The sequence below is a fragment of the Callionymus lyra genome, chromosome 9 (assembly GCF_982586985.1).
Source record: "Callionymus lyra chromosome 9, fCalLyr1.hap1.1, whole genome shotgun sequence".
NCBI lineage: Eukaryota > Metazoa > Chordata > Actinopteri > Syngnathiformes > Callionymidae > Callionymus > Callionymus lyra.
Genome location: NC_141826.1, coordinates 13,986,714 through 14,010,074, shown reverse-complemented (window position 1 = coordinate 14,010,074; position 23,361 = coordinate 13,986,714). Strand labels below are relative to the sequence as shown.

The window sequence follows — 23,361 nt, the reverse complement described above, 5'->3', positions numbered from 1 at the left end:
CCATATAATGTTGTGTATTTCACCTTTACACCGTAGAAATACTGATCAGCACACTTTGGTGTGGAACAAAAATTATTAAATACATTCTCAAGAAAAATGTTCAAATATTTGAGTTCACAAACAACAACTACATGTTTAATCTGTTCCAGGATGTGATCAAAACTTTTCGTCAAGCACCGTACTTGCTGGACAGGATGTGACTTTAGAATGCAACATTGTGAAGAGTCATGGGAATTTACAGTGGACCAGATTAACTTCTGACAACCTGCTGGAAGTTTTGGTCTCTGTGGATCCCTTTGGATTACAATTACAAACCAAGTCTCCTCGATTCACTGCAAAACGTGACTTGAAACATTTTGATCTGAATCTTACCAGAGCAGAGTCGGAAGACACTGGATTTTACTTCTGCAGTGAAGTTGTGAACTCAAAGATGATATTTAAAAATACAACTTTTCTGCATGTTAAAGGTACATTAACACTTTTTTTGTATTATTTGACATAAACATAAAACATTATGTGGTTAAAACATTTTTTTTAGCAATTTGATTGTTTATTTCCATTTCCATTCATTTAGATCTGACTTGTTTGAGTTAAGTGATAACATTCCATGATAATATCCTATAAGTTTTTTTAATGTCCATAGATTTTGTGCATCTTCTCTTGCATCGTTTGTATGTTAATATTTTATATTTTAGCATTTAAACATGTTGACTGCTTTTTGTCCAATAATTTCATGAATCATCTCTAAATATTTGGACTTCTTCACAGACAGAGATGCTGATGTAACTGATGTGGTTCACACTGATCTGCTGCATTCAGGAACCTCCGGTAATCTTCAATGTTCACTCCTCACAAAGAAGAAAAACTCATGTTCTGGAAAAGAATCAGTTTACTGGTTCAAATCTGGAGCAGACAAAGCACCACGTTTTCTCTTGGTTCGTGACATTGGAGGAGATGAATGTGAAGAAAACTCTACGATTCAATCGAGGAAATGTTTCTACAACTTGTCCAGAGACGTGAGCTCCTCTCACCATGAGACCCTCTACTGCGCCGTGGTCTCATGTGGACACATTTTATTTGGAAATGCATCCAACATCAAAGACGCTCAAGGTATTACAACCATGGTTTTTACATTGTTGAATTCATATTTACATTTGTTTTCCAAAAGAAAAAACAGACCCTTGTGACTTCATGAGTAAACTGGAGATTGTGTTTGGTGCTGGTCTCTCCATTTGTCTGCTCATTATTCTTCTACTGGTTTACATCATCTGGAAACTAAAGCAAGATTTAAACAGTAAGAACTTTTTTTTTCATTCACAGATTAATGAATGATGCGAAATAAGTAATAACTGATCTATTTTATGATTAGAAATTAGTTTTGGGATTTAAAAAAGTGAAATGATGGTTTTATTTTATTTTATTTTATTTTTTTCATTTCTTCTATGTTTTCTGTGTAGAGATATTAAAGGAAGGACAACTATTGGATCTTTCTTTTCTTTTAATGTAGATCATTTAATCAGATGCACTGAACTTTTCTTCTTTTTTTGTTTCATCATTTATAGATATTTCTTTCCAGTTTATAAGTAAGTAAGTAAGTAATTAATATTTATTTATATAGCGCTTTTCGAGACCAGGGTCACAAAGCGCTTTAACAATCAAAACAATACTCAAAACAGTACATACTTCAAAGATCAAGACAACACCGAGAACAACACAGGAGTTCGAGAAATTCAAGGAAAAGCCTGAACAAATAGAAACGTCTTAAGATGTTTCTTAAAGGAGTCAGTAGACTCCATCAAGCGCAAAGAGAGAGGAAGATTGTTCCAAAGCTTAGGAGCAACAGCCTGAAAAGATTTCTCTCCTCTGGTCCAGAGCCGTGTGCGTGGAACCATAAGTAGATTCTGATCCACAGACCTCAGAGACCGAGCTGGGGTGTAAGGCTGGATCAGATCAGTGATGTAAGGAGGAGCCTGACCATGAATAGATCTGAAAGTAAGAACCAGAATTTTAAAGTTGATCCTGAAAGAAACTGGAAGCCAGTGAAGAGTTTTAAGGATCGGAGAAATGTGAGTTCTCCTACTTGAGCGGGTCAGAATTCTCGCTTCAATTAATAGCTTCCGAATGATGAAATAGTTTGAATTTGTATTGTGTTTTTTCGTTTTCTCACTTCATGAGAACTGCAAAGATCAAGCCGTCGGTTTCCTGCTACAATCGTTCTTTTTTTTCTTTCACCTCTACTTCCCCACTTGGTTTTTGACACAAAGACAAAATAGAAAAGAGGAGTTGTGTGAAATGTTCCTGTTGTGGTATTTAACTAGTCCATCAGTAAATGATTTAAAGTATTTTTTATTTTATTTTTTACATACGTCTTCCTGGTTAAAAATGTTTATAAATATTAGAAACATTTTAATTATTTGTTTTTTTGCAGGATTGTTTTCATGATATTTTATGACTGTCATTAAAGTACATAAAATATTATTTAAATATTTTTTTTTTTTTATTGTTTTCTTTGGCATAATAATATATATATTCACCACTACAGTTGATCTCATCAATGCTGTCTTAGTCCCGCGAGGGGATATTCAACCATTCACACATACTGATGGGAGTAGGCTGCACACTTGCGGCAAGTTCACCATCAGGAGCAATCAGGGTGAAGTGTCTTGCTCAGGGACACAACGACACAAGCTTGTCTGGAGCTGGGATTGAACCTGCAACCTTTTGGACTGCAGGCAACCACTCTACCATCTGAGCTATGTCGCCCCTGTCAAGAGAAGAATAGAAAATCAAACCAGAGACAGGAAGTAGAAGTGAAAGTTAAGAGAAGTTTTGACAGTAATTTGGTTGGAGGTTCAATCAAACACGTTCATCTGCTTAATATTTTCTTTCCTCTCCAGAATCTTCACATCTTCAACCAACGTCCACCACTGATGACGGGGACCAGCAGGTAGAAACCAGACGTCACTGAACTTCTCTATTCATCCATCAGTATTAATATGTTTCTGATTTTCCAGCAGGACAATTCTGAATCACTGGTTTACGCTGTACCGAGTTACACCAAGAGGAGAAGCGGAAGAAAGGAAAAACGTGTGGATCTACAGGAAAACGTGATCTATTCTGGGGTCAATGTGAAGAAATAGATTTGTCATCATGATGCTCCTGCTGGATGTCAGATGAGCCTGGATGTGGAAACACCAGAGAGATCCTTCACAAGAGAACAAGAGGCCAAAGGAGGAGTATGACCTGCTCAGATCTTCATAATTGATACGTCACAACCTCATTCTCTACTCAGGAACTACATCAATCTATAGAACATTGAAAGCCTCATGGACAACACCTCTTACAGGAGCAGAATCATGGCCAAAACATGTTGAGGAGAACACATGATCAGTCAGATCTACTCTGGGAAAACATCAGAAGAAGTTAGACATTATTGAATATCCATCATCAACCAAATTTCCACCAGAAGCCACGACACCAGAGCAATGCTAAGGAGAAACGATTTATTCAATGCTATGGATGGACTTTCTTGGAAATGTGATTTCAGAATCATACGTACATGGTTTCCTTATTTTATTTGAGTGACAAGTTAAAACTGAAATTGTTCATCAACACTCATGTTTTGTAATTACATTAATGTGAATAAATTCAATTTTAATAAAAAATAAATTAAAAATCAAGTTTTCATTATCATTCACCTGGTAAATTATCATTACCATTCGTACACCGTCACATTAAGTATTTTACAGATTTTTTTATTTTTGGATGCTTTCTCACTAGTGATTGTATCTCTTGTACAACATGAAGCTTCTTCAAATTAATTTGACAAATTGTTACATGATTATGAACCACTGAGCCGCAAATGCTGAAGCAAACTCTTATATCTTTCCTGTCTAATGAGTTCTGCGCATTCGTTTGATCCAAGGAAGAGTAACATTTTAGAATTAAATGAATGAGTACAAAAGTAGGTCGTACAAGACCTCAAATATAACAGTTTAACAAAGAAATGCAAATTATTCAGAAATACCATAGGTTCCGAGCTCGGTCCAGTCTCTGTCAGACATCCTGGTTCACCCACCAGATCCTTCCAGAGAGTGGCAGCTAATCTTTAGGTCGTCCTTTCTTTTAAAGACCTCAAGACACTCCCAAAATAAGTAAAGTAAGTAAATCTGACTCCATTATGAACAACAGATGTTGTTTGACCTAATCAATGACCTAAACAAAGAATCTTCAGACTTCCTTCACACTTGTTATCTCAAACCAGGTCTGTAGACCATAAATTCTGTGTCTTGACATTTTAAGAGTCGTAAACAAACAAGGACAGCATTTCCACATGGCTCCATCCTTCTTTTACCAATACATATGTCCTTCACAGTCAGCACTTTTGACACAGAGTTGCGCCAAGTTCCATACAAGTTAAGGAATAGATGCCCAGAGCCCCTGAACCCTGAACCTTTAAACCCCAAACCGTTTGAACCCTGCTGCCTGGAAAAGGCAGCTGTCGTCAGACAGAATACAAGAAGATGTTTAAGATCTGAATAAGAGATAACATTATCAATGTTTAACAATTAAATGCACAAGAAAGAGGACATACATTCAACCCATCAATGAATACACATATAGGGAAGTAATTTGGAATATGTCTTCAATGCCCAGGAATTGATTTATTATTTTGGCAAAAAAATCAAATGTTTATCAAATGTCATATTATTACGTTTTCTTTTTAATTCTGAATATCATGAAGACAGGTTATGTTTTTTATTTTTTTTAGCTAATTTATCTTTCTTTTATTTAATGATTATGTGTTTGATTTCCAACTTCACATCTTTGGTGATTTTGTATAGAGATTAAAACACTTTTCTTTCCAACTGTTCTAACTTGTTGGACAGGATGTGACTTTCAAATGCAACATTGAGAACAGACACGGAGACTTACAGTGGACCAGATTAACTTCCGACAACCCACGAAAAGTTCTAGTCTCTGTGGACCCCTATTGACGACCAACAATAACCAAGACTCCTCGATTCACTGGAAAACGTGACTCAGATCATTTTGATCTGCATCTTAAAAGAGCAGAGTGTGGAGACACTGGAGGAACAGAGTGTGGAGACACTGGATTTGTATGAATACAACGTTTCTGCATGTTAAAGGTAAAAGTATCTTCTCCACCTTTATTGATAGATGATCAAAATATGAATTAAAAGGAATATTTTTTAATTGAGTAAATCTGAGAAAAAAAAAAAAAAAATTCAGCAACTAAAATGTATAACTGTGTTTTATCCAGTTTTTAAATCTTCGAAAAACTTTATTTCACAGACAGAGATTTTGAAAATCTGGAGCAGACAAAGCACCAAGTTTTCTCTTGGCTCGTGACATTGGAGGTGATGAATGTGAAGAAAACTCTACGACACTCATTTGCATGAAGACTATGCTTAATAATGTATTTTTTTCCCGAGGATATCTCTATGGATTATTTTCTGATGAGAACTAGGTCAGCAGCTGTTGTCTCCATAGGTCTCAGAGTTATAGTTCTACTGATTTACCTCCTCACGATACTTGATGAATGTGTTGGTGAGTAAATAATTAAATAAGAAAAATAGGAAGTGAAAGTATCAGAATTAATCAGACTTTATATTTTACTTTATCTGCCGATATTTTTTACCATCCACTGAAGAACAACACGTGCAGCAGGTGGATATTTAGGAAGAAAAAAAAAGAAAGATCTAAAAGTTAATCTTCCTTTAACATCTCTACACAGACAACATCAGAATAAACCAAGAAAAGAAAAGGAAAATCAAACCATCAATTACATTTTTTAAATCCAAAAACTACTTTCTAATCAAATAATAGATCAATTGTTACTTATTTTTAATCATTTCTAATTTGTGGATGAAAAAAAAAAGATTCTTACCGTTTTAATCTTGCTTTAGTTTCCAGATGATGTAAATCAGTAGAAGAATAATGAGCAGACAAATAATGAAACCAGCACCAAACACAATCTCCAGTTTACTTCTGAAGTCACTGCTATTTTTTTTACTGTTGGAAAATACATTTACAAGTGAATTCAAAAATGTAAAATATTTGGTTAAAATACCTTGACTATTTTCGATGTTGGATCCATTTCCAACGAAAATGTGTCCACATGAGACCACGGCGCAGTAGAGGGTCTCATGGTGAGAGGAGCTCACGTCTCTGGACAAGGTGTAGAAACATTTCCTCGTCTGAATCAAAACACACACCATTTATACTAAAAGTCGAGTTAAAATAGGTTTAAGTCAAGACTTTTGATGAATCTAGTCTTAGTGATTGAAAGGCATCATTTAAAATAACTTTTTTAAAAACTTAAATCATAATTTTTTTCTTCAGTTGATGTTAAAAGTTATAAAATCTGCCGTCTGAGTCCACAAGACTTTCAACAAAAACGTCTTCTATTCGCTGAACTCAAAATCAAAGAGTCGAAGATCGTCCAATGAAATCAGAGAACTTACTTCCTCCCTCCTCTTGTGTTTCTACTTTAAAGTGTCGCGCCGAGAGTCTTGACCTCAAACTGTCGCATTTGCTGAAGCTGTCGTGGAGATGCTGTCGTTCTTCTATCTGGCTGCTCTGCTCTGGATTGGAGGTGAAATAGATTTACTTTACTTTACAATAGTTACAAGTTATTTTCAGGAAAATTATCTTCTGCTTTTATAAATCCTTCCATATTACTTTCCTGTTTGGATTCTAACTTCACATTCAATTATCTCATCTTTGTCTTCCAGGGTGTGAAAATGTTTTTCTGAGATCCGTTCAAGTCGGACAAGACGTGAGTCTTCACTGCAGAACTCGGAGCAAATACGGGACAACGAGATGGATTCGATTTTTTACAGACAAGTTTCCCGAAATGTTATCTAAGAGAAATCCCTCAAGTGCAGGGAAACACGATCAATTAGTGACATTTGTTCTGGATTTACATGGAATACGTTTGAATGACACAGGATTTTACTTCTGCCTAAAAGCGTGGCATTCTGATTTTAAGATTCTGACTGCAACTCTTTTGCAAGTTGAAGGTAAGGTGACCTCCTTATTTATTACATGTTTACTATTTATACTGTATGTGTACATTTTATTATACTGTATATTATTCACTGAACTAGTATCAAAATGAAGGTAAATTTAAGATTTCTAAATACTATTTTTACTTTTTCTTCATTCATGACAGAAATAAAACCTGCGATCACTGATATCCAAGAGACTTCACCTGATGTCCAACGACCTCCTTTCAATCTACAATGTTCAGTTTCTTCTGGTTCAAAGAGTAACTCATGTAAAGAGAGAGTTTACTGGTTCAAAACCAGAACTGAAGAGTCACCGAGCCTACTGGTCGCACGTCAAACCAGGCCTGATGATTGTACCTCGAATTCTACGTCTGGATTGAGGGAATGCGTCTACAGTTCATCAAGAGACAAGAACTTTGCTGATGATGAGACGCTTCACTGTGCTGTGGTCTCATGTGGACACATTTTCTTTGGACACGGAACCAAAAACAAAACTAACGGTATACATTTAATACTAGGACATGCATTTTTTATTCATCTTATCAGACATTTCCCCTTTTCCAGAAGATCAAGTTTACTCGTGGAAAACTGAAATAGTGTTGAGCTCTGCTCTCACCATCAGTCTGGGAGTTAACGTTCTACTGATGTACATCGTCAGGAAACACAACAGTAAGAAAGATCGTTAAGCTAACACTGTGTAGCATTGTGTCAGGATTATTTGCTTGATCTCTTCTTGACGTTAGGACTGTTCCTAAAATAAATTAAAAAATACAAATATAAAAAACAACATTTTTTTTGATCATCTAGCCACATTCTATACTTTATTTCTAAAGGCTGGTACTTTTTGCCGTCTTTGTCTTGTCCTGGTCCAAACAGTCTACAGTCGGTCGCTATTTTTTTTGATCTAAAGATAACAAAGTAGTCGTGAACATTTGTCAAGCTGAAATAAAATAATAAAGATTATATTTTATAAGTTGAACAAAGCATGAAGCTAATAGTATTTAAATGTTGATCTTGACTTGGACTGTCTTGCCCTGACACTCTCTGAACTTAAGTTTCTTGACCTCAACATTGTTGTTTTAATTATGATGGTCATATATATATATATATACTGTATGTACTGTATGTATATCTTTCTGACAAGTGAAACTTTAAATTGTGATGTTGTGTGATGCTATCTTTCATCAGTTCCTAACAGTCTGAACACACCAGATAACTTCCTGCCACAACCACTCGATCTCTTATCTCTTTTGCTTCTGTTTCCTTCTCTTTGGTGTTAACCTTTGATTTGATTGTGAGAAAACGTACTAGTGTTTCTACTTTATGGAAGGATAATAACCATGTATATAAAGTGTGGGAGTTAAAATCTCACTGTTTCCTGTTTAACAGTTGTTTTGTTCCAATCCAGCAGCTAACAGTTTCCAACCAGCAGCGACTGATGAACAACAGCACCAGCAGGTAGATATATTAAGGGATATTTATACATCCAAACATCACTTTTTAAAGATAATTTCTTATATCGCAGCAGGTAAACAATGAACATTTGGTTTATGCTGCACCGACATTCACCAAGAGGAAAAGTGGAAGGAAGGAAAGATGCACCAATATGGAGGAAAACGTGATATATTCTGGTATTCGAGGGATGGAATAGAGCCTGTATCTTTAACTATGGACCAGTGGATTCTGGTTCACATTCAGAAACTATTATTGCTAGTGTTGTAAAGAAAACATAGGATTATTTTGTGATGATATTAGTCAATAAGTAAGTAGACAAAATACAAGAATGAAATAAGATTATACAATTAGTGTAAGGTTGAAATAAAAAAATCTGATGCACTTAATTATCATCACAATATATAAATAATATATATTAAGCTTGAAGTAAAAATCCAACTTCCTGTACATGTTTGTGTCATGTTGAATTCCAAGTTTTCAGTGTTCAGTGCTAAAAGTGTGTTTTTATTAATAGTATGAATACAATCCTTTGTAATAGATGTCTCTTTTCATTGAAATCTCTCAAGAAGTAAAAATGTGAATATTTAATTTAATACCTTTATATTTATTTCCTGCTTCACAGGACTTGGGTGAACGTAAGGTCTGTCTATCAAGGTGAAGAAAGAGTCGAGCCAGAAGGCTTTTTATTTACTATTTCTATTCTTACCAATGATCATCAACCAAAAGAACTAACATGATGGATCTGAGAAGGTGAAATGAGGCCTGCTCTAGAGATCAGTGAGAGGCTCATCCATTAGAATGAAGCTCAAGATCTTTGAGGTGGACTCTAGACGAACATATTTTACATGTGATGAATATTAATTATACCCGCTGATACTGGTACATATGACAGTTTCTGTATACTTTTGATGCTCCAGTAATGTTTCTCTGTGTATTGCTGCTGCTCAAGGTGTCTTCAGCACCTCGGACAGCTCCTTATACGCACCAAGAAGGCGCCAAAAATTGACTTCAACTTGCAACCTAAACTTTCAAGCACCTGGGATGTGTGGTTAATCACCTCCAGAGAGGTCACAGGTCAAAATCAGAGAGATAAGAAGAAACTTTGTCATGAGCATCTGGACTAAAAGAAAATGCCGCAAATGACAGACAACAGAGAAAAAAGGGAAAGAGAGTCACCTGGTCTAACACACACAAAAAGAAACACACATTTTGCTGCTTCATTTTGGTTAAATTTTCTTGGAATTATTTCTAATCTAACATTTGGAGAAATCTGGACATTCATGGAGACAGTTATTGCAACACTGTTTATTTTAAGATTGTGAAGCTCAATTACTCTTGTCACACACTCCACAAAAATTATACTTAAATTACCCACAAAATAATTTTTAACTTTTTAGCAATTACTTTTGTTAATTACTTTTTTCCAAGCACCTTAAAAGTGCCTAAAAACGTTCCACTTTGGAATCAGAATTGAACTTAATTAAAGATAAAATGAAGTAGTTTTCTATTTTAAAACAGTTTCAGATCCAGCAGAAGAACTTGTTGTTCACAGTTGAATGGAAAGTTTCTTGTTGTTGAGGTCGTCAAACGCTCTTCCTGTCTATTGCTGCACAAGGTTTAGAAAAGTTGACTTTTTTTCATCTCTGTGTGTGAAGTAACCACACGAGAGCTGAACAAACATATGACACCTCTGCAGACCTCATCCTGCACGAACATGCTCCGTTGAGACAGGTCCATTTTTTAAGATGTTTAATAACTTTTTAATGTTTTATTATACTGCAGTTTTCAAAGCTTTAATGTAACATTAAAGTATATAATCCAAAATCAATATTCTGATAAATATTTTATAAAACTGAAAACGATTTACAATGAAAAATACAATTTTCATTTATTTTCACTTTCCTTAGCATATGTTAGCGTTCTTAATATGGTATTTTAGGATTATATATGGCATATGGTAGGTCAGGATCTAACTAGGTTAGCATTAGAGTAACTATAGCTCAGCATTAAATTTAGAATAGACTAGCATTAGATTCATGTATCTTATAACATAGCATTAGATAGATATAGTTCATATTTATCCAAACTATGTAATTTAGGAAGAAGCTAGCTTTAAATTTTTGTGTAAATACATTTGAAAGAATTGGGTTTTCTCACATAGGAGTCATAAGACAGGAAGCCCATCAAGCCTCAGAGAGAAGAAGAAGACAGGAAGTCAGAGGCCATCGCTTGACAGGTTTTAACGTTGCACTCTAGACCACAGAGAGAGAAGACTTTCTGTTTAGCAGTTAGAGGCTGATGTGGGAGGTTCTTTCTCTGAGAGTGAGTGTTACTTGACGATAAACACATTTTATTTAGGTCTATGATTAACTTGTAGTCCATTTGTGTGATCAGGAATTAGATTAGATAAGATTGACTTTATTAAATGAATAGTACTTAGACGTTTGTTGCAGTAGTCATTAAAAGTGTACCATTAAACTTAAATGCTCCACCTATTCACCCATGCATTCATCCGTCCATCTATCCACCTGTCATGCCACCCACAAAACAGGTGAGGTTTAAAGTGTTTTTTAAAATTTAAGAGTCTAAGTACTTGCAGTATGACGGATGGAAGTTCTAGCAAAATGTTAATAAATCATGCCAGCTGTGGTCCTTATCCCGCATAGAACATAACGGATCAAACAATTTTTTATCTTTACTAAATCAGCATTTCAGTTCATGTAAAACTATAAGGTAGAACACATTTTCTTAGTACATATCAAGTTGTTTTTTTCTTTGAACATGTGAAAAAATACGAAAAAAAAAGAAAAAGGTTTCACCATCTATAACTGTGGCAAGGAAGGAGGAACTTTTCATTAGCCACAGAGGAGGTGTCGGACCAATAGCGTCTCTGACTCCTCTTGATCCCTCCCAGACTGACTTGAATGTCTATTTAATAGCGTCCGATGAAGTCAGTTCACTTGTTAGTGTCGACTGTTTTGGATTAACCGTCAAAATGCTTTTCGTCCTTTATCTGTCTCTATCTTTTTTCTGCCTGGCACGTAAGTAAATTCTACAATTGATAGACGTATATAAATACCCTTTTGTAGCGAGTACTAGTCATTAAATGTTGTGTTTGTGATTTTAAGTCGTATTTTTAAGTTTACTTTATATTTGAATTTCACATTGTTAGTATTTGTCTTACAAGAGGTTTAGTCATAATGACTTTATAATAAAGTGCATTGTGTAGCAAACCTTTAGATTATAGTTGTGTTATTATTGTGACATTTTCCATTAGCTTATAAGTGTGGAGTGTGAATGATCATGACAGTGTCTAGATTCACCAGATTATTATTACATGTGTATATGATTTTATAACACAATTAATTAGGCACAAAATTGTGTATGAGATATGAGCAGTAGATTTCTGAGAAGTGAAGGTGCTTTTTGCAATCACCTGGAGGAATATTATATGTTTCAATTAAATAATAATATAATTACGAACGATACATTTTACAAATTGACGTCATAAGAGAGAGGTAACTTATCATATGTTGTGAAAGACAGTGTGTGAGAGTTTTTGTGTAAAACTTTAGGACGGCCGTGTACCATTCATCATCATCATCGGATTCCGGGAAAAAAACATAGTCTTGACACATTAAGTATAGTATAATTGTATCATTTCAATGGTTAAACATTTGCTAACATGATTTGGAATGATATGATAATTCTGTGTGAGAATTTTCTTATTAAATGTTTTTTGTTTTTTTTGCCAATACAAGAAAGTGTAGGATTTAGATTTAAACTCACATGGAGACTTGAATTATTTAACACAACACGTCAGCTAACAGTTTTTAGTCATTTTTAACAATTGTAGTGATTTTAAACTTGACCATCTATTGCATTTTTTTATGTTCTAGGATCTACAGGCACCAACTTGATACGAGTGAATGACGGGGAAAGTTTGAAACTACCTTGCAAATGCACTTCTCCTGCTATTCCGAGAAAGGTTACATATTTTTGGATAAGATCTGTTGGTAACAAAGTTCCTGAGGTTTTAGCAGGAACTTTCCCAAATTGTTCACCAGAAAAGCTAAACACTCGCTTCGATGCCACATGCGATAAAAAAAAAGAAACATTTATTCTGCACCTCAGCAGAGTGGAGGCGAGTGACTCTGGATTGTACTACTGTGTGGAAATAGAAGATCTAACGATGAATTATCTGAACACCACCTTTGTAGGAGTCAATGGTAAATTAATTGTGTTATGACAAAAAAAAATTCAGAAGATCTTCAACAAATATTAAATTTACCTTTTTTTGCAGGACCTGAAACTGACATCCAGACTGACATCTCCTTCAATGTCTCCGGACACCTTCAGTGTTCAGTCTTCTCTGGTCCTGAGAGTCCAGGATGTTCGGAAGAGCCGACAGTCCACTGGTTCACATCCAGACAGGGTCAAGCGAGCGTCCTACACACACATAAACACAGAGGCGATGAGTGTGTGAAGGAGTCTAGAACAGCTCAGCAGAAATGTGTCTACAACCTCGTCGGCAGCATCGCCTCGTCTGATTCTGAGACTCACTACTGCGCTGTGGTCGCATGTGGACAAGTCCTGTTTGGGAATGGGACCAAATTGGACACTGAAGGTTTGAAATGTTTAAAAGATCATAAAAGAACAACATGGTTTACTCACATATTTTCACAGTGAATCCAAGTCGAAGTGTTCAGTTTGTGCTGGTTGCCATTAAGACTGTGCTTAATAATGTTTTTTTCTCCCGCAGATATCTCTACTGACCTTTTGACAACTAGGTCAGCAGCTGTTGTCTCCATAGGTCTCGGAGTTATGGTTCTACTGATTTACCTCCTCACGATACTTGATGAATGTGTTGGTGAGTAAAGGAAACAAATATATATATATAAAGTTAAAGTATCAGAATTAATCAGACTTTATATTTATTTTATTTCATCTGCCGATATTTTTCCACATCTACTGAAGAACAACAAGTGCAGAAGGTAGGTATTTAGGATGTAAAAGGGAAAATGATTAAATCTGTTTTTCATTGCATTTTTCTGTTTCATTCATGCAGGGAAGTGTAGATTCATCCGTGCACTCTGTGGCCATTTTTACTCTGATGAAGGCTGGAGAGGGAGAATACAGAGCAGATGTGAAGAGAAGACACATTCAAAAGTGATGAGAGGATTGTGAAGAAGAAGAAGTACAAGAATAAAAAGAAGTATCTCGATAAATATTTGCTTGTGTCATACAAAAGAAAAAAGAAAATAAATAAAACTGTGATGCTTTCATGATAAAGATCAGACCAGTGTTAATGGACAACAATTCATGACTGTTATTATTTTGTTTCTTTATAATCAAGTGACCACAGAAACTAAAGGAAACCTTACAAGTAAGTGTTTCCTTTAGTTTATCTTGTTTGTATTTTTCTTCTTTAATAAAACTGAAATAAACTTTTGAATAAAAGAAACAACTACTTTTGTCTCAACTTGTGTTAATCCTCAACCTCACAACATTAAAATCATATATTTATTAAAGTATCTACCATTTTAATTTATAAACATATTTAAACAAGTTAACTTGATCAATTGTGGCCTCATTAAATGATCAAATATTAAGATAAATGTTTTTGTCTGAGGAAGGTCTTTGTGGTTTTGTCACATGCAGTGAGAAGAAGAAACAGGTTTTCTTGAGGTCATGAAGACAGAGACCGGAAGTTTGAATACGTGACCAAAGTAACATGAAAGTTTCCATACAAGCTCAGATTCTATTGTGTAATATCTGACATCTGTGACATTCAAACATGTTTCATCTTTTCTGTGAATTTTAATAAAGATAAACATGGAATCAAAAATGAATAAAAACGTTTGTGACTCACAGAAGGTTGTGTGATGATGACTGGTGTTGCTATCTTGACGTTCAGACAAAATCCTGAGTTAAAAACACCAGAAGTTTTCATTTAGATGTTGAATTAAAATCTCTCAGAGAGAAAAGCTGTCAGAAAGTTCAGTGTCAACAGAGCACATAAACAGACAACAATATGAATGTTAAAAAAAAAAAACTGTAATTTGATGATGGAGTTATGTCTGTTAAAATTGCAGACTTTAAACAAAACACACAACATTTATACTAGAAGTCGAGTTAAAGTAGGTGATGAATCTAGTCTTAGTGATTGAAGACATCTTTTAAAATAAATTTTTAAAAAACCTAAATCATTATTTTTTTCTTCAGTTGATAGTAAAAGTTATAACATCTGCCGTCTGAGTCCACAAGACTTTCAACAAAGACTTCTTCCATTCGCTGAACTCAAAATCAAAGAGTCGAAGATCGTCCAATGAAATGAGAGAACTTACTTCCTCCCTCCTCTTGTGTTTCTACTTCAAAGTATCGCGCCGAGAGTCTTTACCTCAAACTGTCGCGTTTGCTGAAGCTGTCGTGGAGATGCTGTCGTTCTTCTATCTGGCTGCTCTGCTCTGGATTGGAGGTAAGTCTTGGTTTCTATGATAAAATAATAATCACTGACTCAAGTTGAAACAGTTTCACTTTATTTTATAATAGTTACATTTTCTTTTCAGAGAAATTATGGTCTGGTTTTTCAAATCCTTTCATATTACTTTCCTGTTGGGATTCTAACTTATGATTTTCTTGTCTTATCTTTGTTTTCCAGGGTGTGAAAGAATTTTTCTGAGATCTGTTCAAGTCGGACAAGATGTGAGTCTTCACTGCAGAGCTCAGAGCAAATACGGGACAAGGACATGGATTCGATTTTTTACAGACAAGTTTCCTGAAATGTTATCTAAGAAAGATCCCTTCAACTCACCTGATGTTTCAAATGTTAGGAAAGACTATCAATTATTGACATTTGATCTGGATTTACATGGATTACATTTGAATGACACAGGATTTTACTTCTGCTGTGAAGCGTGGCATTCTGATTTTAAGATTCTGAACGCAACTCTTTTGCAAGTTGAAGGTAAGGTGACCTCCTTATTTAATACATATTTACTACTTACTTTATACTGTATGCGTACATTTCATTATAATGTATATTATTCACTGAACTAGTATCAAAATGAAGATAAATTTACCATTTTTACTTTCTTCATTCATGACAGAAATAAAACCTGCGATCACTGATATCCAAGAGACTTCACCTGATGTCCAACGACCTCCTTTCAATCTACAATGTTCAGTTTCTTCTGGTTCAAAGAGTAACTCATGTACAGAGAGAGTTTACTGGTTCAAATCCAGAACTGAAGAGTCACCGAGCTTACTGGTCGCACGTCAAACCAGGCCTGATGATTGCAACTGGAATTCTACATCTGGATTGAGGGAATGCGTCTACAGTTTGTCCAGAGATGAGAACTTTGTTGATGATGAGACGCTTCACTGTGCTGTGGTCTCATGTGGACACATTTTCTTTGGACACAGAACCAAAAACAGAGCCGCTCATGGTAAAGGACAAGATACTTTTGCATTAAGACTGTGCTTAATAATGTTTTTTTTTTCCCGCAGATATCTCTACTGACCTTTTGACAACTAGGTCACCAGCTGTTGTCTCCATAGGTCTCGGAGTTTTGGTTCTACTGATTTACCTCCTCACGATACTTGATGAATGTGTTGGTGAGTAAAGGAAAAAAATATATATATATAAAGTTGAAGTATCAGAATTAATCAGACTTTATATTTATTATATTTCATCTGCCGATATTTTTCCACATCTACTGAAGAACAACAAGTGCAGAAGGTAGGTATTTAGGATGTAAAAGGGAAAATTATTAAATCTGTTTTTGATTGCATTTGTCTGTTTCATTAATGCAGGGAAGTGTAGATTCATCCGTGCACTCTGTGGCCATTTTTACTCTGATGAAGGCTGGAGAGGGAGAATACAGAGCAGATGTCAAAAGAAGACACTTTCAAAAGTGATGAGAGGATTGTGAAGAAGAATAGGAAGAAGAAGAAGAATATCAAGTATCTCGATAAATATTTTAATTTTATTCCGAAACATTTATGAAGTTTTCTTTTTAGATTTTTTATTTGCTTGTGTCATACAAAAGAAAAAAAAAAAATTAAATAAAATTGTGATGCTGTCATGATAAAGAGCAGACCAGTGTTAAAGGACAACAATTCAAGAGTGTTATTATTTTGTTTCTTTATAATCAAGTGACCACAGAAACTAAAGGAAACCTTACAAGGAAGTGTTTCTGTCTAACACTTTATCTTGTTTGTATTTTTCTTCTTTAATAAAACTTTTGATTAAAAAAAAAGAACTACTTTTGTCTCAACTTGTGTTAATCCTCAACCACACAACATTAAAATATATACACAATAAACATATATTTATTAAAGTATCTACCACATTTTAATTTATAAAAATATTTAAACAAGTAAACTTGATCTATTGTGGCCTCATTAAATGATCAAATATTAAGATAAATGTTTTTGTCTGAAGAAGGTCTCTGTGGTTTTGTCACATGCAGTGAGAAAAAGAAACAGGTTTTCTTGATGTCATGAAGAACGAGACAGGAAGTTTGAATACGTGACCAAAGTAACATGAAAGTTTCCATACAAGCTCAGATTCTATTGTCTAATATCTGACATCTGTGACGTTCAAACATGTTTCATCTTTTGTGTGAATTTTAATGAAGATAAAGATTTTTTACAGACAAGTTTCCACCCATTAATCCTTCCATATATTCATCCACCCAACTGTCCATCCACCTATTCATCTGTATATCTATCCACCTCTATCTCTTTTGTTTTAATTGAAGTCTTCCTCTCCAAGATGCAGTAAGTCCTTCATCATGATGTGGTTTTGAAGTTATAACTTTATAAAATGATTTCCCTTCTAAAATCTCGGCAAACAAGAGGTTACGAGAGCTAAGTCCATTATGATGTAATCATGGCTTAACTCCTTAACTCTAGCTAGCTGTAATTACACCCCACTTTGTTTATACAATGAGTGTCTTGGAGTTTGAGATTTCAGTAGAGGTCCAAGATATATTTAAGAGATACTTAAATCAACACATTAGTTGACCTAGTTGAACTCAATAAATAAGAGACGAGGGTGAGAGGTTGTTGTGAACTGCAAATAAAATAAAATAAACATTTTCTAAAATGGTTTAAAATCAAGTTGTTTTAATCACCTATATATTGAGTGTCTATAGCCTACTTCCTGTGTTAGATGTTTTCAGAACTCAAATTCCTCTATTGACATTTTTTTTTTTTTTTTAACTAAGTGCCAACCGACGAATACCTTGTTAAGTTCCCCCCTATCTGCTCTTTCATTGTAACATAGAAGTTTAATAATAAAGTTTTTTTTGTTTTTTTTAATCTTAAACCTGGACTTGTGATTAAGATATTATACAGTTCAGGTTTGCAAACAAATAAAGTCGATTTAATCACATATTTAATGTTGTTATGTCAACTGTCGACTATATTTCAATGCATGTTTTAAGACGTCAATTTGCTCTAAAAAGATGAAATATTCACTGAGAATAATGAGGGTAAATCTTCAAACCACAAAAGATTCCTGCAGCTGCTTTTTGGTTGACAAAACACAGAGAGAAGAGATCGTAAACTGAAGAGACACATTTTGAACATGTAACCTTCTTCTGGGGTGAAAAAAACAAGCTGATTATTTTCATTGGTCGAACTGAGAAGAAAAAAATGACGACCGACCAATGATTCTTTTGTTCCCACCCACTTGTGTCGCAACATAAACGCTTCAGTTTGTAGGTTTTGTATCTCAAACTTGGCTGGACTTGTGGTGAAGATGTTTTACATTTATTTTCTCTTCGTCTTTGTCTCGACTGGAGGTAAGAATTATCAGCTTTATGAACATTCTATTTATCTATATTAAAACTTGATTTACTTGTATTAACATTAATTTGTGATGTTATATATATATATATATATATTTCTTCATTTGTTTTGTTTTTCATTTAAATTTCAGTAAATAATTTCTTTAGTCTTTAAAAGATCAGCTGAAATTATGTTTTTAAGAAAAAGATTTTACTGCTTATCTGGTACAAATTCAACCACATATTGTTTTGTATTTTACCTTTACACCCTAGAAAAACTGATCAGCAAAGATTCAAGATTCAAAGTGTTTATTGTCATATACATCGAGAAACACGTTTCCCTATGCAATGAAATTCTTTCTTTGCCGTCCCTCCACAAATATCGGCGTAACAAAAAAATAAAAATAAATATACATAGCAAAAAAGTCAAGATAAAATAACAATAAAAAAAATAAATAATAATAATATAAGAAAGGAAGGGGAACTGTACATGAGATGGATTTAAAGTGACAACAGTGCAGTGTTCAGCTGTTTATGATTCTTATTGCAGTGGGGTAGAAAGAGTTTCTCAGGCGTGTGGTCCTGCATTTTGCACTCCTGTACCTGCGTCCCGAGGGCAGGAGTGTAAACAGTCCATGTTGTGGGTGGGAACTGTCCTTGATGATGGTGGCAGCTCTCCTGTGGACTCTGTGGTGGTAGATGCTGTGCAGAGAGGGCAGTGGAGACCTGGTGATCCTCTCCGCTGTCTTAACCACTCTCTGCAGACGTTTGCGGTCCATGGCCGTAGAGCTGCCGTACCACGCAGTGATGCAGTTGGTCAGACTGCTCTCCACGACACAGCTGTAGAAGTTTCTGAGGATCTTTGTCGACATGCCAAACTTCCTCAGCCTCCTCAGAAAGTACAGCCGTTGCTGTGCCTTCTTGACCAGCTGTGTTGTGTTGGTGGCCCACGTTAAGTCCTCAGTGATGTGGACCCCGAGGTACTTAAAGCTGCTCACCCGCTCCACTTCAAGATCCCGGATAAACAGTGGTTGGTGAGGTCTCCTCTCCTTCCTCATGTCCACTATCATCTCCTTTGTTTTGTCTGTGTTGAGGGTGAGGTTGTTGTCCTCACACCAGGAAACCAGACTGTCCACCTCTGTCCTGTAGGGCGCTTCGTTCGCCGCGGTGATGCATCCTATCACCGCGGTGTCGTCAGCAAACTTTAGGACGGTGTTGTCTTTGTGGGAGGCGACACAGTCATGTGTGAACAGGGTGTAGAGGATGGGGCTGAGGACACATCCTTGTGGAGTGCCAACGTTTGTGATAATGCTGGTTGATGTTCTCTTGCCAATCCTGACAGTCTGGGGTCTGCCAGTCAGGAAGTCAAGGAGCCAGTCGCAGAGGGTAGGGTGGATGCCAAGTGTGGACATCTTGTGGGTCAGTTTGTAAGGGATCACTGTGTTGAAGGCGGAGCTGTAGAGTATCCTGATATAGGACTCTTTGTTTTCCAGGTGGGAAAGGGAATGGTGGAGGACAGCTGAGATGCCGTCGGTGGTGGACCTGTTGGGTCGATAAGCATACTGCAGGGGGTCCAGTGAGTCTGGGATGCTGCTCTGAATGTGAGCCAGCACCACTCTCTCGAAACACTTCATGATGATTGGAGTGAGCGCTACTGGTCTGTAGTCATTCAGGCAGGTGGGTGGGCTCTTCTTAGGGAGGGGGACGATTGTTGTAGTTTTGAAGCAGGTGGGAACGGTGCTCTGGCTTAGGGAGAGGTTGAATATGGAGGTGAAGACGTCAGCCAGCTCGTTGGCACATGCTTTGAGTGCACGGCCAGGGATGTTGTCTGGTCCTGCTGCCTTGTGGGGGTTGATTTTCTTCAGTACTTTGTGTACCTGTCCTGAAGAGACTTTTGGTGGTGGTGAGGGGGGTACGGCAGTCCAGGTGTGTGTGTTTGTTCCGGTGTTGTTGATTGTGGCCTCAAAGCGTGTGTAGAAAGCGTTGAGGTCGTCTGGCAGGTTGTCCGTAGAACTGATGATGCTGGTGCTGGTCTTGTAGTCTGTGATGTGCTGCAAGCCCCTCCACATCCGCCCAGAGTCAGCAGTGGAGTAGAAGCTGTCCAGCTTCTCTCGATACTGTCTCTTTGCTGTTGTGATGGCATGTCTCAGTTGGTACTTGGCAGTTTTGTACTCAGCTTCGTTGCCAGATTTAAAAGTAGTGGAGCGAGCACGCAGCATGCTTCGTACCTGAGTGTTCACCCAGGGCTTCTGGTTGGGGAATGTCCTGACATGTATGGTGGGGACGATGTTGTCAACACACGTGCTGATGTACCCGGTCACATACTTTGGTGTAGAATAAAAATAAATGGTAAAGTGTAAAGAAAAATGTTCAAATATTTTAATTCACAAACAACAACTACATGTTTAATCTGTTCCAGGATGTGATCAAAACTTTTCGTCGAGCACCGTACTTGTTGGACAGGATGTGACTTTCAATGCAACATTGTGAGCAGATTCGGGAACTTACAGTGGACCAGATTAACTTCTGAGAACCTGCTGGAAGTTTTAGTCTCTTTGGATCCCTATGGAAGTCGATCAATAACCAAGTCTCCTCGATTCACTGCAAAACGTGACTCGAAACATTTCGATCTGAATCTTACCAGAGCAGAGTCGGAAGAAAAACTCATGTTCTGGAAAATAATCAGTTTACTGGTTCAAATCTGGAGCAGACAAGGCACCACATTTTCTCTTGGCTCGTGACATTGGAGGTGATGAATGTGAAGAAAACTCTACGATTCAAACGAGGAAATGTTTCTACAACTTGTCCAGAGACGTGAGCTCCTCTCACCATGAGACCCTCTACTGCGCCGTCGTCTCATGTGGACACATTTTCTTTGGAAATGGTTCCAACATCAGAGCCGTTCAAGGTAAAGGACCAGTTACATTTGCATTAAGACTATGCTCAATAATGTATTTTGTTCCTCCAGATATCTCTACCGATGATTTTCTGATGACAACTAGGTCAGCAGCTGTTGTCTCCATAGGTCTCGGAGTTATGGTTCTACTGATTTACCTCCTCACGATACTTGATGAATGTGTTGGTGAGTAAATAATGAAATAATAAAAATATGAAGATGACTTTATAATTATTCAGATTTTATCTGCCGATATTTTTCACCATCCACTGAAGAGTAACACGTGCAGCAGGTAGATATTCAGGATGTAAAAATTAAAAAATCATTAAATCTGTTTTTTATTCCATTTTGTCCGTTTCATTCATGCAGGGAAGTGTAGATTTGTCTGTGCACTCTGTGGCCATTTTTACTCTGATGAAGGCTGGAGAGGGAGATTACAGAGCAGATGTGAAGAGAAGACACTTTCAAAAGTGATGAGAGGATTATGAAGAAGAAGTCTATGAATATATATTATTTTTCTGAAAAATGTATAAAGTTTTATTTTCAGATTTTTTATGCTACTTGCGTGATACAATAGAAAAAAAATAAAAATAAAATTGTAATGCTGTCATGATAAAATCAAACCAGTGTTAATGGGCATGACTGTTATTATTTTGTATATTTATAATCTGTGACCACAGAAATTAAAGGAAACTTTACAAGTAACTGTTTCTGTTAACACTTTTTTTTGTATTTTTTTTCTTTAATAAAACTGAAATACAATTTTGAATTTAAAAAAAAAACAATGTTTGTCTAAACTTGTGTTAATCCTCAACCAAACAGACACACGACAGTAAAGTCATATATTACTTGAAATATATCACAATTCTATTTATGATCATATTCAAATCATCAAATAATAAAATAAATGTTTTTGTTTGAGTGTGAGGAAGGTCTTTGTGGTTTTGTCAAATGTGGTGAAAAGAAGAAACAAATGTTCTTGACCTCATTAAGAAAGAAACAGGAAGTTTGAATATGTGACCAAAGTAACATGAAAGTTTCGATACAACCTTGATTATATTGTGTAATAACTGACTTCTGTGACATTAAAATATTTTTCATCTTTTGAGTGAATTTCGGTGAAGACAGACATGACTTCAAAAACATAAACACTAAAAAATATTTGTGACTTAAAGAAGGTTGTGTGATAATAAGTGGTGTTACTATCTTGACGATCAAACAAAATCATGGAGTTAAAAAGGTGAAGTTTTTTATCCAGCAATTGAATGAAAATTAACTTGAAAAGCTTGATAGAAAAAGCTGAGAGCTCAGTGTCATCAGCACCTTGGAAAGCTCCATATAAGCACCAAGAAAACCCTTAAAAATGTACTCAGACTCACAGTCTGAACTTTCAAGCACCTGGGATGTTTGGTTAAACACCGGTCACAACCAGAGAGATAAGAAGGTAAAGAAAATTTGTCATGAGCATCTGGACTAAAAGAAAATGCCACAAATGACAGACAACAGAGAAAAAGTGGAAAGAGAGTCACCTGCTCTGACACAAACAAAAAGAAACACACATTTTACTGCTTCATTTTGGTTAAATTTTCTTTGAATTATTTCTAATCTAACATTGGAGAAAGTTGGACATTCATGGAGACAGTTATTGCAACACCGTTTATTTTAAGATTGTGAAGGTCATTCACTCTTGTCACACACTCCACAAAAAACATACATAAATTAGCCAAAAAATATTTTTTAATTTTATAGCAATTAATATTGTTAATTAATTTTGTCCAAGTACCTTAAAACTTTCTAAGTGCCTCAAATGTTCCACTTTGGAATCAGAATTGAACTTAATTAAAGATAAAATGAAGTAGTTTTCTATTTTTAAACAGTTTCAGATCCAGCAGAAGAACTTGTTGTTCACAGTTGAATGGAAAGTTTCTTGTTGTTGAGGTCGTCAAACGCTCTTCCTGTCTATTGCTGCACAAGGTTTAGAAAAGTGTAATTTTTTTTTCATCTCTGCGTGTCAAGTAACCACACGAGAGCTGAACAAACATATAAACCCTCTGCAGACTTCATCCTGCACGAACATGTACAGGATGACTTTTCCATTTTTCAAGATGTTTAATAACTTTTTAATGTCTAACAAAACTTCATTAAAAGTAATTTTAAAAGCCTAAATGTAACATTAAAA

The 23,361-nt window shown here is 35.8% G+C and overlaps 3 protein-coding genes across 3 annotated transcripts; all 3 read left to right on the top strand.

Annotated features, from left to right (window-relative positions):
• The first annotated feature begins 6,880 nt into the window (after positions 1 to 6,880).
• On the top strand, positions 6,881 to 8,685 carry LOC148071903 (uncharacterized). Its single transcript, XM_087798611.1, has 5 exons — positions 6,881 to 7,046; positions 7,199 to 7,534; positions 7,599 to 7,703; positions 8,443 to 8,492; positions 8,560 to 8,685. Exons 1-5 carry the CDS (start codon positions 6,881 to 6,883, stop codon positions 8,683 to 8,685), a joined length of 783 nt encoding a protein of 260 aa, XP_087654737.1.
• A 2,295-nt stretch (positions 8,686 to 10,980) lies between these two features.
• LOC148071902 (uncharacterized) lies at positions 10,981 to 13,839 on the top strand. The gene is made up of 5 exons (XM_087798857.1): positions 10,981 to 11,040; positions 12,793 to 13,116; positions 13,252 to 13,359; positions 13,467 to 13,483; positions 13,558 to 13,839. Exons 1-5 carry the CDS (start codon positions 10,992 to 10,994, stop codon positions 13,660 to 13,662), a joined length of 603 nt encoding a protein of 200 aa, XP_087654983.1. The 5' UTR covers positions 10,981 to 10,991; the 3' UTR covers positions 13,663 to 13,839.
• Positions 13,840 to 14,908: 1,069 nt separating this feature from the next.
• LOC148071901 (uncharacterized) lies at positions 14,909 to 16,646 on the top strand. Its single transcript, XM_087798856.1, has 6 exons — positions 14,909 to 14,967; positions 15,151 to 15,456; positions 15,599 to 15,937; positions 15,999 to 16,106; positions 16,214 to 16,230; positions 16,305 to 16,646. The coding sequence occupies exons 1-6, from the start codon at positions 14,925 to 14,927 to the stop codon at positions 16,407 to 16,409; spliced, it is 918 nt and encodes a 305-aa protein (XP_087654982.1). The 5' UTR covers positions 14,909 to 14,924; the 3' UTR covers positions 16,410 to 16,646.
• Positions 16,647 to 23,361: the final 6,715 nt, after the last annotated feature.

Bases quoted from the DNA above. Each gene is read 5' to 3' on its own strand.
- LOC148071903 (XM_087798611.1), top strand. From the start codon at position 6,881: ATGTTATCTAAGAGAAATCCCTCAAGTGCAGGGAAACACGATCAATTA. The intron at 7,704-8,442 runs GTAAGAAAGATC...GTTCCAATCCAG, and splicing joins CATCGTCAGGAAACACAACA to CAGCTAACAGTTTCCAACCA. The intron at 8,493-8,559 runs GTAGATATATTA...CTTATATCGCAG, and splicing joins ATGAACAACAGCACCAGCAG to CAGGTAAACAATGAACATTT.
- LOC148071902 (XM_087798857.1), top strand. From the start codon at position 10,992: ATGCATTCATCCGTCCATCTATCCACCTGTCATGCCACCCACAAAACA. The intron at 11,041-12,792 runs GTGAGGTTTAAA...CTTTTTTTGCAG, and splicing joins TCATGCCACCCACAAAACAG to GACCTGAAACTGACATCCAG. The intron at 13,117-13,251 runs GTTTGAAATGTT...TTTCTCCCGCAG, and splicing joins GACCAAATTGGACACTGAAG to ATATCTCTACTGACCTTTTG.
- LOC148071901 (XM_087798856.1), top strand. From the start codon at position 14,925: ATGCTGTCGTTCTTCTATCTGGCTGCTCTGCTCTGGATTGGAG. The intron at 15,457-15,598 runs GTAAGGTGACCT...CATTCATGACAG, and splicing joins AACTCTTTTGCAAGTTGAAG to AAATAAAACCTGCGATCACT. The intron at 15,938-15,998 runs GTAAAGGACAAG...TTTTTCCCGCAG, and splicing joins CAAAAACAGAGCCGCTCATG to ATATCTCTACTGACCTTTTG.